General features: G+C 30.1%; 2 protein-coding genes across 2 annotated transcripts; both read left to right on the top strand.

The window, feature by feature from the left end:
• Positions 1-1,318: 1,318 nt before the first annotated feature.
• Positions 1,319-2,657, top strand: LOC123217798 (probable peroxygenase 5). Its single transcript, XM_044638934.1, has 4 exons — positions 1,319-1,336; positions 1,830-1,924; positions 2,250-2,375; positions 2,525-2,657. The coding sequence occupies exons 1-4, from the start codon at positions 1,319-1,321 to the stop codon at positions 2,655-2,657; spliced, it is 372 nt and encodes a 123-aa protein (XP_044494869.1).
• A 9,731-nt stretch (positions 2,658-12,388) lies between these two features.
• On the top strand, positions 12,389-14,243 carry LOC123217529 (probable peroxygenase 5). The gene is made up of 5 exons (XM_044638603.1): positions 12,389-12,637; positions 12,731-12,816; positions 13,070-13,164; positions 13,688-13,813; positions 13,965-14,243. The coding sequence occupies exons 1-5, from the start codon at positions 12,466-12,468 to the stop codon at positions 14,095-14,097; spliced, it is 612 nt and encodes a 203-aa protein (XP_044494538.1). The 5' UTR covers positions 12,389-12,465; the 3' UTR covers positions 14,098-14,243.
• The last annotated feature ends 428 nt before the right edge of the window (positions 14,244-14,671 follow it).

Here is a 14,671-nt window from a genome sequence, read left to right as displayed (position 1 = left end):
TGTCTTATATCTTACTAATCTTACTTTCATCTAAATCTATTCATAATTCACCAGACCATATTCTTGGGAAGACCCCTGATCTTGAGCCCCAAATTCCTTTTCTTGTTTTTCTTTCTTTTCTTCTTTTTTTCTTTTTCTCTCTTTTCTTTCCTTTCCTTTCCTTTCCTTTCTTTTCTTTCTTTTCCTTTCCAAAACTGTGAAATACTGTTCACAGCCCTATTCTTTTAACAGGGTAGCCTTCTGTTTCATACAATTTCACAATCCAAAAGGTTTCTAATTCATACAAGCTATATATAATTGAAAAGAGAATTCAAAGAGCTTTCCAACAAGCTATAATAGCACTCATAATTCATTAGATAAGTTAGTCAAAACGTAAGATGAAATCAGTGACAAAAAACAAACTCCTCTGTTTATTTGGTAAAGCAACCCTTGTGGTTCATATAATATTTAACAATTCAAATGATCTCCAATTTATACAAGCTATATATCATTGAAAATATAATTCAGAGAGTTTTCCAACAAGCTATAATATCACTCGTAATTCATTAGATAAGGCAGTCAAAATGTGAGATGAAATCAGTGGCAAAAACTCTCCCTTGTTTATTTGATAAAACAGTCCTTTTGGTTCATACAATATTTAACAGTCCAAATGATCCCCAATTTATACAAGCTATATATAATTGAAAAGATAATTCAGAGAGTTTTCCAACAAGCTATAATAGAACTCATAATTCATCAAGTAAGGCAGCCAAAACATGGGACGAAGTTAGTGGCAAAACTGTAAATATTATGTAACTCTCTGTCATCAACAAAATGAGTTTCTGGGCTTTCTCCTTTTTCGTCGTCTTCTTCATGGCTTCTTCTTCTTTTTCTGCAGAAGTTGAACAATATGTTCCAGCAGAGCAAGACGTTCTGCAGAGACACGTTTCTTTCTTCGATCGAAATCATGACGGAATAATTTATCCTTCGGAAACCGTTGAAGGTCTTTCTACTTTCTTCTTCTTCGTTAAGCTTCATTTTTTTTAATTCTTCTTTTTTTTTTTTTTGTTTCGACGATCTTACAGGTATGAAAGCAATCGGTGTCAATCCCTTCTCGGCCCAGAGTAGTGCCGTTCTGATCCACATGGCAATCAGTCCTAAAACTACCGAGGTAACTTTAAATTTTGTCCTATTTTGCATTTTGCCGACCTCAAATTGAAACAATTTCAGTTTGTCAATTTTCAATGGAGATTGAATCCACCCATCCTTACACATATCAGAGATCAGTGTCGGAGGTTAATTGTTATCTTAAGTATTTTTTAAATTTCGATATTCAAGAATGTGTTGGCCAATCAGTGTAAATCTTTAACTAATCAATATACTTCCAAAAGTTGTAATTTTTTATTGCAATAGTAAACATGCTGATTATTTGATTAAGTTTCTTAATACAACCTAATTAATTGATATAATTCCAAAAGTTGTACTATTAAATTTTAATTAGCTGCACTAAGAAACGAAAACCAGAAATTTAATCAATATTTGTTTATGAATAATGCTATGTTGAAAACTTTTATATATAATTTTATATACAAACAATAATATATTATTATGTAATTAGATAATTAAAAATTTAAAATATAATAATATTTAATCACATGATAACACATCATTATTTGTATACCTAGTTTTATTGTTTCAGATAATATAACATTATATAATTAGATTTTTTTATTAAGAGTAAAATATAATCACATACTAACAAATCATTTAAGTATATTATTAAATATTCAAAATTGGGTGTATATAACACAGAAATTAATAAATTATGATATGGGTTCCTTGTGGTGTAGAGTAAATTACCTGATGTTAAACTCCCAATTGTAGTTAAAAATATCGCGAAAGGCAAACATGGGAGCGACTCTAGAACCTATGATGCTCAAGGAAGGTATATTTTATATTCAATTTGTTTCTTTATATATTATTTCTTGATTTTTTTTTTTTCAAATTTTATTTTGATTACGATGCCTTGTTCTTATTGTGATATATATTTATATATAATCTTGTTGCATTATTAAAAGTGATTTGAAAGTGTTTTGGCGGAAGTGTCAATAAATTAATAAAACTACTTTAAGTTATGCAAGCTACATAATGACAATAATTAAATAGTTGAGAATCATATTCAGTCGCTTTGGATAAAAGGTGTTATTATTATGGTTGGATTCGATTTAAGTTGGGATGTATTTGTCCAATTATTTTACATAAATTCGTAGGTTTGTTCCTGCAAAATTTGAAGAAACTTTCAGTAAGCATGCACATGCACACGATGACTCTTTAACATCGGATGAATTAATGGAAATGCTCAAGGCCAATAGACAAACTAATGATTTCAAAGGATCGTTAGTTTTCTTCTTCTTTCCTTCGCTGTCATATATAAGAAACAAGTAGACTATTTAGGGTTAAAATTCAACCAAAAATACACAAAAACGCTATGATTATTTTTTATGAAAAAATGTAAAAACAAAGATGTTAATGCAAAATATTGCAGGGCTGCAAGTTTCACAAAATGGAAGCTCTTGTACGATCTATCTAAAGATAAAGATAGATTATTGCATAAAGATACAGTAAGAGCTATTTATGATGGAAGTCTGTTTTACCAATTAGAGAAGGGGAGAAAATAAGCCAAAAAGAAAGCCTAAATTCAGTAGCATTTTGCATTAATGGTGATATGTTTTCATTTGTTTTTCATTTCTTCTTCTTATGAAATTTAAATAAATTGAATGATTAATAGCATTTACGTTAATTGATTTATGTTTTTATATATTTTTCATTTCTTTTTATGAAATTTAAATAAATTGTATGAGCAAATATTAACCAGTCAATGAATTTCAATAAAAAAATTTTGATATTTGTGAATCTAAGTTCACTATATAAATTGAATTCAGCAAAAGGAAAAAAAATGTATGCATCAAAATTAAACTAATTAATGTCAATCAAATTAGTCGAACAATGAATGTCAGTAACACATATATGACTTCATAGTTCACACATAAGTGATCAACTATTGATGATCTAGATTTATCGACATGAACAAATTTTGGGGGAAAAGAAGATTACCATCATGACATAATATGTGTGTGGGCTTTTTTCATGCAATCAAAACACATTCAATCTAAGTACACCTTTTTCCCATATAACTAGGGAACACACAAGTGCTTAGGAATGAGTATGTTAAAAAGGAGATTATCAGAAGAAAATTTTCTCCAATTTTTCTTCTTCCTTAGAGAGAGAGGGATTGAATATTTTTCAAAAGGTTAAAAAAGTGGCTAGGGTTATATTATGTTATGATTTTATATGGTAACTCTAGTAGCTCCTTCAAGTACTCCATTCCAAGTCATTAGGTATTTGCACAAATGGTCCAATACCTTTATTTATATCAATTGGGTCTACAATTACATTTTAATATTTATTTCCAGTTTAAACATAATTTCAAATTTCTAAATTCATGTAATACCTCTCTCCAGAAGTATTATCCTCTAAAGACTACGTACTTAGGCTAATTGAGCATGCATACACTTAATTTACATCAAATATTCAACATGCATAGCAAATTACTAGAATCCTCTTATATAAAAACTCACAAAAGTGTAACAAAGGATGTCATAAATCATGAAACACCATCATCCATAAGAAACATATTGTGTAGCTATTAAAAAATCAAATACAAATCCAACAACCGAAACATATGAAACATAAAATAAGTAATGACATCACAATCACCTGTACTTACAAAACATTTTAATAAGAAAAGTGAGTGAAAAGTCACTCGGTAAGTAGAAGGTGCAAACTTTAACTAAATCCCCCAAATACTCTTAGCTCAACCCACTGTAACTTGATCATCAAGAGTCTATTGCTAAACTTCCACTGTGATGACGTGGGTATTACTATCCTTATTTGATCACTCAAGAACCTCCAAGCTCCATAATATTCTGTCAAGATTAAATAAGTCCCACAAGGTCACCAAAGAATCACTATGGATTTTAAATTAGGATAATTATCTCATCTTTTACTTGTTTGAGTGAAAGCATTATGTCATACTAAATTGTATACTAGGTCGATTAGACTAGATTGATATAAGGATTTAACACTTTGGTCATGCGAGCATCGTTATGCAATCCACTCATCTATAGCACTATAGACTACTTAATTGAATTAGGCTTTATTGCAAGTAAGGGTATTCTACTATGGATACAATGTCCTATTGCAAACATGTCCTACTATGGACATGTCCTACTATAGACAATGTAAGGATTATAAACTTATAGTGCCCCCTCGTAATGACCCTAATAGCCTCAAATCATGACTAGCATGCATACATCTCAAGTCATTGATCACTTCAGGCTCACATCAACTTTCACCCTAACATTTAACTCATGCCCTAAATATTATCTCTCTCTTGAGCACAATAGGTACCGGCATATACTTGAAAGTTCATACTATCCTTCAAACAAAACATTAAACACTTATATTAATTGATAATGATTCACTATTCATTTTAGAAGTTTACAAGTGTACACTACCAGGTGTACAAGTCTACATCTCTCTTTTTACATATGACTTGTCCCTTACAGGCGTATATACTTATTAATAGTATGCACAATCGTGCGTGGTCACATACACGAGGGTACGTCCTTCTTTGTCTATATTCAGTTTATCTTCTTATACTTCCTTCATTGTGACCACTTATAAGCATGTACGAACGTGCATAATTGGGTGCACAAGCATACGACCTCCTCTAATTTAAAATACTTATCCTTTTCGACCTACATACTTTTTAGGGATAATATTGTAATTCTATTATAATATCCACAGGTATGTCTCAAGGCATTATAGTCATTTTTTATGTTATTGGTTATGTATGGTTAAGTTGTCATGAATTAAATGACAAATCGTGAAATTTAAATGAGGGGTAGTTGTACATGGGATGGTCATGTCCATGTGTCAGTTGCCATATCAACCTAAGTGGATAAGTGCCATATCAGTTTGAATTTAAGTGATACACAATCATGTGTAGGGAAAACACATGCTTGTGTAGGCATTGACAGTTTTAAAAAGGCACATTAATTGTGTTTTTGGGATTTTTATCCCTATTCCAACGTGTGTATAGTTGCAGAAAGAAAAGGGAGTGATTGAGTTGATATTCCAATGGTATTATGGCAACTTCGATGTGGTTTTTCTATAGAGAAGGCAATGAAAAAGGTAAAGAGAAGTAAGGCAGCCCAAATCTTCAAGCAATTGGAAGAAATGTAAGTAGGATTCTTTACACCCTCTATTTAATGTGTAATTTCATTGTGGATTGAGGTTTGATCCTCTGTAGATCTGCTTTTGAATTCATAGGTAGATTATACTTGAATAATATTGTGTTTTTGATGGATTCTTGTGGTGAAAATATTTACATGTATGTGTAAAGATGTGTTGTTGTAGTTGTTGTATTTTGAAGATAGAATTCAATCTATTCTGATGAGATTAATGAAAGTTATATGGCCTAATAAATGATTAGATGCATGTTAATTATGTAAACTTTAATGATCATGAGGCTATTATAAGGGATAAGTTTGAGATGCTTGAATGCAATCTCGAATGCCATATTAAGACCCTTAATTTTTTTTTCAAACAAAATTGAAATAGATTTAGAAATAAAATTTCAGTTTTTTCTCATGGATGTGGGCTTACATTAAAGACTAATTGCTATAGTATATCTTTTTTCTTACATTTCACATAAGTGGCTTTACAACGCATAACAATATAACACACCAATTCATTGATTGATTATATACCAATATGATATAAATACACAATTTCCCAGTATCTATATCTTATCTTATCAAATACAATATAGGAGTTATTAGGGTTGTATTCAATAACTATTCACACACAATAGCAAAATTGAGTTCAACTCAAATAAAAAATGACCAGTTTGAGATCAAGCTCAATCACTCAGTGTGCTTAATAATGAATATTATCAGTAGAAAAAGGAGAAGATGAATCATTGGCAATGCGAGATCCAATGTGGTGACATCAACTAATCATCGATCTCAAGCATTTCTCAAGAGGAAAATTATTTATTCAAACTAAAATGTTTTGTTCTAACAACAATCTAACCTTGATTCGATTGAGATCACATCCACCCATAACAGTTATGGTTACAATTGTAACTTCATTACATTACATTTTAAATGAGAATGCTTGTTGACTAAAACAAATATAAGAGATTTCATAGAACACATAAAAACATCAACTAGTTGGATGATTAAATACATATGTAAAGATGAATATATAATATTGTTGTCTAAGGTTTGGGAGAATTATTTATGTATCCCTTAATTTATTTTTATGTATTTATAATATTGTTGGTCACAATTAACGCATTGTTGTAAATATAATAGAAAATGACTAAAAGAATTTGAAGTGAGAAATTTCAAGAATTTAAAACTGAATAGGCAAAGAAAATATACTAAGCAAATTAGTATATGGCTTTTTAATATGTGAGAACTATAGAATTGGAAAGTAAAAACATTACAACAAAATGCACCCAAAGTTCATTCTTAAAATGCAAAGAAGGAAGCATTATTTATACAATTTTTCCACTACCCCTCCAACCAATGAAACCAAGTCACTGCCCAAGGTCATTTAATGCATTAAGGACCACCCACATTTGTTTTGCTTCATAGGTAGGAAATGTCTTCTGCATAGGTGGAAAATCCACCTTATGTTATAATACTCCCCCTTGAATTTCCACCATTTATAGATAATAACATTAATTTTTTTTAAGGAAAAACTTAGTGGGATAAAAAAGCAAAGCAAAGAAACGTAATTATTTAATATCATGTAAAATGGGGTTGGATGTCTTAAACTACCTCATTAAAAACTTACTAGAAAAGCCTAGTGAAGGAAAAAGAAATATAGTGGACATTATGTTCAAGATGTTACATATTTCAAGAATTTGCTTCCTTTGATGAATTTGGTTGCTTGCTAAGTCATTGTATATCGATGTTATACACTAACTTCTCAAATGTTGATGTCAGTAGTGTTTTGGTGAATAAGTTTGCAAGATTGTCATTAAATCGATTTACTTGATATCAATTTTTTGACTCTGTTATAGCTCAAAAGTATAAAAGAACATCAGTAAGATATATTTGGTTATGTCTCCATTAATTTATCCTCCCCTAATTTGGATAATACATGATGTATTGTCCTTATATAATATGGAAGGGGTCTCTATTATGGAAGAAAGATTGCATATATTTCAGATATGATAGATGACAGATGTAACCACATGCATTCTTGGTTTACTTCGTTGAGAGCTAGAATCTCTTAATGATTCAAAGATGTCGCAGCTAAGGTTTTTTTCGGTGAAGTGTCATGATATTGTTATGTTATTATATGTAAAAACATATCCCATCAGCGAGCAAGTTTTATGAGAGTCAGAAAGATAACCAACATCTGCATATCCAACTAAAATAGGATTTTTTAAGAAATTTGACAGAATAGAAAAATCTCAAATCTCTAGCTTCACATAAATAACAAAGTATATGTTTGATTTCGTTTCAATGGCTTTGAGTTGGTGCAAAGCTAAATCAGGCGAATAAATTCACTAGAAAGGATATATTCGGTCTAATGTATTGGGTTAAATATAATAAGGCGTCAATAACATTAAGATACAGTATTTCAAGATCGAAAATCTTTTTGTTTTCTTTTTTAGGACAAAATGGGTCTTTTTTTAGATTAAACGATTGAACAACCATTGAGGTACTTAAAAAATAAGTCTTATCTATATTAAAGCGTTTTAGCAATTTTTTAATATATGTTGATTAATGGATAAGCATTCTATTTAAGTTGTGCTCAATCTGTAGGCTAAGACAATATTTTGTTTTCTCTAAGTCCTTCATCTCTAATTCCTTTTTCAGGTATTCAGCAATATTATTGAACTCTTCAAGAGTCCTAATTAAATTCATAACATATACTACTATAATGGCAAATCTCGATTCTGATATTTTTATAAAGACACATGGGTATATAAGATCATTTATATAGCCTTTTTTTATCAAGTATTTACCGAGGTGATTATACCACATTCTTCCAAATTGTTTTAATCCATATAAGACTCTTTGTAACTTAATTAAGTACATGTCTCTTAAATTGACTCTTTTTGCTTCAAGCAATTTAAATTTTTCAAAAAGTTTCATATAGATTTCAATATCTAAATTTTCATACAAATAAGCAGTAATTACAGTCATTATACGCATATTTAATCCTTTTAAGACTGTTAAGCTAATGATATATTTGAATATGTATGTTCATCATAAGTGTATATATTTTATCAAAGTCTATACCTAATATTTAGGAAAAGCCTCGAGCTACAAATCTTATTTTATATCTAATAATCTCATTTTTTTTTATTTTTTTCTCATAAATTCCCATTTATATCCAACGGATTGGATGTATTTAGGTGTTTTGACTACAAGTCTAGACATTTGACATTTTACTAAAGAAACTAATTTTGTCTTAATTGTTTCTTCCCATTTAGGTCAATTATGACTTTGTCAGCATTCATCGACAATAGCTACTATGTATGAGAATACATTATCAATGTTGACCACTTCACAGTTTAACATCTCTCTTGTATAAGAGTAATATATAGATATTTATGTATTCTCATTTTCCTTTTCATTCATTTTAGGATCATCATGGTTGATATGTATTTGATTCTTTATCTTTTTTTTTTTGAGTAATAATGCCATGCTTCTAGTATGTAGTATATTAATCAACCATGACTTAAACAAACTATTCAGTAGTCACATTAATTCTTACTGGTGTTTTGGCAACTAGTATGTGTGATATTGTCATTTTTATCATATGCACAAATGCATTAGACATTTAGTTGACAATAATTTGTAAACACATTATCCTTTGTACTACAGTTTTACTTTGAGATATACAAGAATTTAAATGAGACATGATAGATAAATTCAAGTGAGTTCATGTAAAACTTCAAGAGGCATTTTCTTTTCCTCCAAAGGTAGGAATGTCGTCTCATTAAAGTGACAATTTGTAAAACATGCAATAAAAAGATCACTCTGATAATGGATGATGAATTATATCCAACATAAATTATCAAATAACATTGAGGTCTCATTTTAATGCATTGAGAAAACGCAATAGGGGCATAAACAACACAATCAAATATTCTTAAATAGGATATAATCATGTTGGTGACAAAGAACCAATTATAAAGGTGAATATTGATAACAGGAAAAATGTCGTAAGTGAATTAATGCTACAGTATGTAATATAACATGTCCCCAAATAGAAATTGGTAATTAAGTTTTTTGTAATAAAGTATATGCAATTACCTAAAGTCGTTTGATAAGAGACTCAAATAATCCACTTAAATATGGATATGCGAGACTAGATACTAATCATCAATCCCTATAGACATGTAGTAATAATCAAATTTCTTATATGTAAATTCACTAGCATTATTTAGTCTTATTGACTTGATCAGATAATTTAATAAATGTATCTTTAACATGATAATAGTTTAGCACAGGCAACATTTCAAGCTAGTAATAAATAAACATTGGACCATCATGCAGATGCATCAATTAAGAATATGAAATAACGAAATAGCCCACTTGATGGATAAATAGGTCTACATATGTTCCCTTGAATCCTATATAGGAATGATGGAGCTCCAATTCCAACTTTGGAGGGCGATCATCTAACTACTAATTTGCCTATTGAATTGGCGATACAAAATTTTTTCACTAGACAAGAAAATCCTATTATTATTTAATTCATGTTCATGTGAATTTTTAACAACTTACTCATCATTATAGATCCTAGGTGACCTAAATGGTTATGCTAAAGTATATAAATTTTTTTATCAAAGAAGATGTCCCCTTGAATCTTATGTAGAAATGATGGAGATTTAGCTCCATCTTTAAAAGAAGATCATCTTATTACTAATTTGCCTTTTGACTAGGCAATGCAAAATTTTTTCACTGGACAAGAAAATTTTATGATTATTTAATACATGTTCATGTAAAATTTCAATAATTTTACGTATTATTGTAGATCCTAGATGACCTAGATATCATGCTAATGCATATAAACTTTTGATTTGATATTGTGTATATTTCAATTGTTTTTATGATTACATAATATAATCCAGATGATAAAGCAAGTAATTTTTCTAATATATGTCTTCTTCCAGAGGTATTACTAGTTAGACAGAGAAATTCTATATTATTTTCACTCATGGTTTCAATATGATAATATTATTTTTATATCTTTAAAACTAAGTAGATTTATTTTAGATCTACTTAAATATAATACATTGATGTTTAACTTGATCCCATTTTTTTATAGAATCGTGGATCTTTCAAAGCTTTCAATAAGGTTTGTTAACCCTGATATAGTATTTACTTTGAATCAATGTTAGAGTTAGGAAAATTTTCTTTTCCTTAAGAATTATGTGTGTTATTGCACTATCCACCAATCACATGTCTTCATCATCAGTTTTTAAAGTTAGTGTTTTAATTTTAGAGTCCACATCCTTTCATTTAAAAATTACATTAATTATAATGTACACAAAATAATGAAAGGAAAGAGTTCATGGTAGTAAAAACACGAAGTAATATTTATGAATCCAAAACAAGGAAATATGATGGATTCTAATTATGAAAATCTTTAGCATTCACATCACTGGTCAAGTGATATATGTTCTTACTCTTGAAAAAAGTTTTGAAACATCAAGATTCGTTAGATCAACAAGATCTGAATTATCAACAAATTTGATTCTATTTTTATGAATGTTTAATATAGATTCACTCGATATTAATGCATACAATAGGTACGCAACCAGTATGTTAATGCATACAAAGGCTTGTTCCTATCCAAGATTTAGTGCATTAACAAATTCTAAGGACTTAATTTTGAAAAAACTAAATATTCATTTCTTGTTCAATTTTATTAATATCTTTTGTTATTTTAATAAAAAATTATCCCCTTTTTAACATGTATGTATACATACACATGGATTCACGGACAGATTCAAACTATGTAAATAAGTAATTGCCCTCGCAATATCAATTGCAGCAGAAAACCGCTTCTGCCACTCCATGAACTCTAGGCAGTTCATATGCGACAAAGTGTCTGCAAATTTCCATTACTCATCAATTCATAAACTAACAACATTCTATGTCATTTGGGGTCGGATGAAAACCCAAGAACCGAAATGATGTGATCGTTTGATTCAATGGTCGGAGCAAAGAACAATTTGTTATAAAACTCTCGTTCGCCTTGTAAGGATCCAGAGTCCATGACTTTAACGGCGACATGTTGGTGAAGAGTCGAGGGGGAGGAGCACGGGAGAATTCCGTGAAGGACGAAGCCGAAGCCAACTTGGAGAAGGCGGTTGGAGGGAGAGAAGGAGGCGGTGGCACAATGGAGAAGGGAGTAGAAGAAGCGGTGGGGAGGTTTAGAGTCGGAAGAAACGGTGCGTTTTTTGGTGAGTTTATTGCAGAAGCAGAAGGTGAGAATAAGGAGACAGGAGAAGGCGGCAAACAGTGGTGGAAGGAGGTGAGAGACAATAGGATCGTGGTGTTGGTAGTGCAGGCGTAGAGCGGCAGGGGAAGGAGTGATGAAGGGCTGAGGTTGAGGGAGTGGATCGGATGGCATGGTCATATGAAGGAGCAGGTCCAGGAAATCTGCAAGAGTAATTGCAATGATGTTTCATAGTGAGCAATGAGTGTGAAATTGCACAAGTCAAGCAGCTTTCCCTGTTGGATTATTTTGTTGTTGTAAGTAACTTGTACTTTTCTTATTTATTTAGCCCACTACAAATTATTATTAAGTATGTACATGGATGGTATTTATATATATATATATATATATATAGACAGACGACAAAAGATATTAATAGTGTTGGATGATAGACGGTATTTGAAGTTTTTAAAGTTAATGAATAAAAATCCGTCATAAATTATACCTTGGGTGGAGATAAGCCTTTACTCTACCATAAAATAAAATAATATTATATATATACAATTTTAAATACATAACTAATTAATATGTTCACATAAGTATATAATTTTTGTCTTAAAAATATAAATATATAATTTTATTATATAAAATTACAAAATACGGGTGAGGTTTTAGACATAACAAAAAAGTACATTTTATAGGGTCATTGAGAACTAATTAAGGACAGATTTTTCTTTTTTTTTTGTTATTTTCGTTTTCAAGGAAACTAAACAAAACTGATTAACACATACAAGGAAACGAAATCAAATTAGGATATATATACAAGGAAACTAAATCAGTTATAACTTTTACAATATACAATTATCCCATTTTTTGCTTTATATATGGCTGTGTGATTTGCCTCTCACCAGCAGCAGCCACTTTTGTTCACATCCAAACACAATGAGTTCCTGGCCTTTCTCCTTTTTCTTCTTCTTCTTCTTCATGGCTTCTTCTGCCTTTTCTGCAGAACTTGCAGCATACGTTCCAGCAGAACAAGATGCCCTACAGAAACACGTTTCTTTCTTCGATCGGGATCATGACGGGATAATTTATCTCTCGGAAACCGTTGAAGGTCTTTCTACTTTCTTCTTCACCTTCATTAAGTTTCTTTTTTTTTTTTTAATTTCTGTGAAAAAGATTTTTTTTTTTTTTGATGATCTTAAAGGCATGATAGCAATCGGTCTCAACCCATCGTTAGCCAAGGCTAGTGCCACGCTGATCCACATGGTAATCAGTCCTAAAACTACCGAGGTAATATTGGGTGTAAATTTCTCACGATAATTTTTGTCTCATTTTACATTTCGCCAAACTCGAATTGAAACAATTTCAGTTTATTTTTACTCAGATTGAATCCACCCTGTACATACCCTGAAATTAGTACTGTGGGATGTCAATAGTTAATCTAAAGCATTTTTCAAATTTCGATATTCAGAATGTGTTGGTCAATCTGTCAATCTTTGTCATCATCCATGATAATTTTTTATTGCAATATTAAAAATGGCAGGGTAAATTGCCCAATCTTAAACTCCCAATCGTGGTAAAAAATATAGCGAAAGGCAAGCATGGCAGCGACTCGGGAACCTATGATGCTCAAGGAAGGTATATTTCATATATCAATTTGTTCCTTTAAATATTAAATCTTGTGATTTTTTTCAAATTGTATTTTGATTAGGATGCCTTGTTCTTATTTATATATCAATCTTGTTGCATTATTAAAAGTGTAATTTGAAACTGTTTTGGGGAAGTATTAATAAATTGAGCAATGCTATGTGTACCCAATTTTGGTACACAATTCATGTACACAATGATGTGTCATCATGCAATTAGGTGATTTTAAAACATGTGTCACCATATGATAAAAAAATATTCAATCACATGATGACATCTCATCTGTGTACACAAATTGTATACCAAAATTGGGTACACATAGTTTTATTGTAATAAATTAATAAAACTACTTTACATTATGCAAGCTACACAATGACAATAATTAAATAGTTGAGAATTATATTCAATAACTTTGATAAAAGGTGTTACTATTAGGGTTAGATTCAATCTAAGTTAATGATGGAGGGAGGGTTGTATGGATGTATCTATCTAATTATTTTACATAAATTCGTAGGTTTGTTCCTGCAAAATTTGAAGAAATTTTCAGCAAGCATGCACATGCGCACAATGACTCTTTAACATCGAATGAATTGATGGAAATGCTCAAGGCAAATAGACAACCTAAGGATTTCCAAGGATGGTTAGTTTTCTTCTTCATTCCTTTTTGTATATATTGAACAAGTAGATTATTTAGGGTTAAAGTTTAACCAAACATACGGAAAAAAATGTTGCTTTATTTTTTTTTTAATGAAAATTTCTAAAAATAGAGTTTTTCACGTAAAACATTGCAGGGCTGCAAGTCTGGCAGAATGGAAGGTCTTCTACAATCTATGCAAAGATAAAGATGGATTATTGCATAAAGATACAGTAAAAGCTATTTATGATGGAAGCCTATTTTACCAATTAGAGAAGGGGAAAAAATAAGCCAAAAAGAAAGCCTAAATCTATTTGCATTAATGGTGATATGTTCTCATATATTTTTCATTTCTTCTTCTTATGAAATTAAATAAATTAAATGAGAATATTGACAATTCGATGAATTTCAATGAAAAATATTTGACATTGATGAATCTGAGTTGATATTATGCTTGTTGAATTCAGCAAAAAAATAAAGATTTATGCATCAAAATGAAACTAATCAATGTTTGATCAAATTTGTCAAAAAGTGAATTTCAATCACACATGTGATTTCATTGTTCATACGTGTGTGATTAGCAATTGAGATCTATCAATATGAACAGAGCATTGCAAAAAAAAAAAAAAAGACATCATGAAATAATATATGATGGTCATTATTGTTGGAAATGACGAGTACTTCATTTATAAAATGTTATACTGATACATAAAATATAATTAATTAATTTTAAATTAAAAATAAAATAACACTTAATCATATGATAATTATATACAAGTGTGTATATATTTATATACCTAAAATATATACACATAATATTATTCTAATGGAATATGTCAATGGTTAGTACTTATATTCTAAAAA

Source organism: Mangifera indica, chromosome 5 (genome assembly GCF_011075055.1).
Source record: "Mangifera indica cultivar Alphonso chromosome 5, CATAS_Mindica_2.1, whole genome shotgun sequence".
Taxonomy (NCBI): domain Eukaryota; kingdom Viridiplantae; phylum Streptophyta; class Magnoliopsida; order Sapindales; family Anacardiaceae; genus Mangifera; species Mangifera indica.
The sequence above is the reverse complement of the archived record's forward strand: the minus strand, read 5'-3'. Positions and strand labels throughout refer to the sequence as shown.

Bases quoted from the DNA above. Each gene is read 5' to 3' on its own strand.
- LOC123217798 (XM_044638934.1), top strand. The intron at 1,925-2,249 runs GTATATTTTATA...ATAAATTCGTAG, and splicing joins ACCTATGATGCTCAAGGAAG to GTTTGTTCCTGCAAAATTTG. The intron at 2,376-2,524 runs GTTAGTTTTCTT...AAAATATTGCAG, and splicing joins ACTAATGATTTCAAAGGATC to GGCTGCAAGTTTCACAAAAT.
- LOC123217529 (XM_044638603.1), top strand. From the start codon at position 12,466: ATGAGTTCCTGGCCTTTCTCCTTTTTCTTCTTCTTCTTCTTCATGGCT. The intron at 12,638-12,730 runs GTCTTTCTACTT...ATGATCTTAAAG, and splicing joins TCTCTCGGAAACCGTTGAAG to GCATGATAGCAATCGGTCTC. The intron at 13,165-13,687 runs GTATATTTCATA...ATAAATTCGTAG, and splicing joins ACCTATGATGCTCAAGGAAG to GTTTGTTCCTGCAAAATTTG.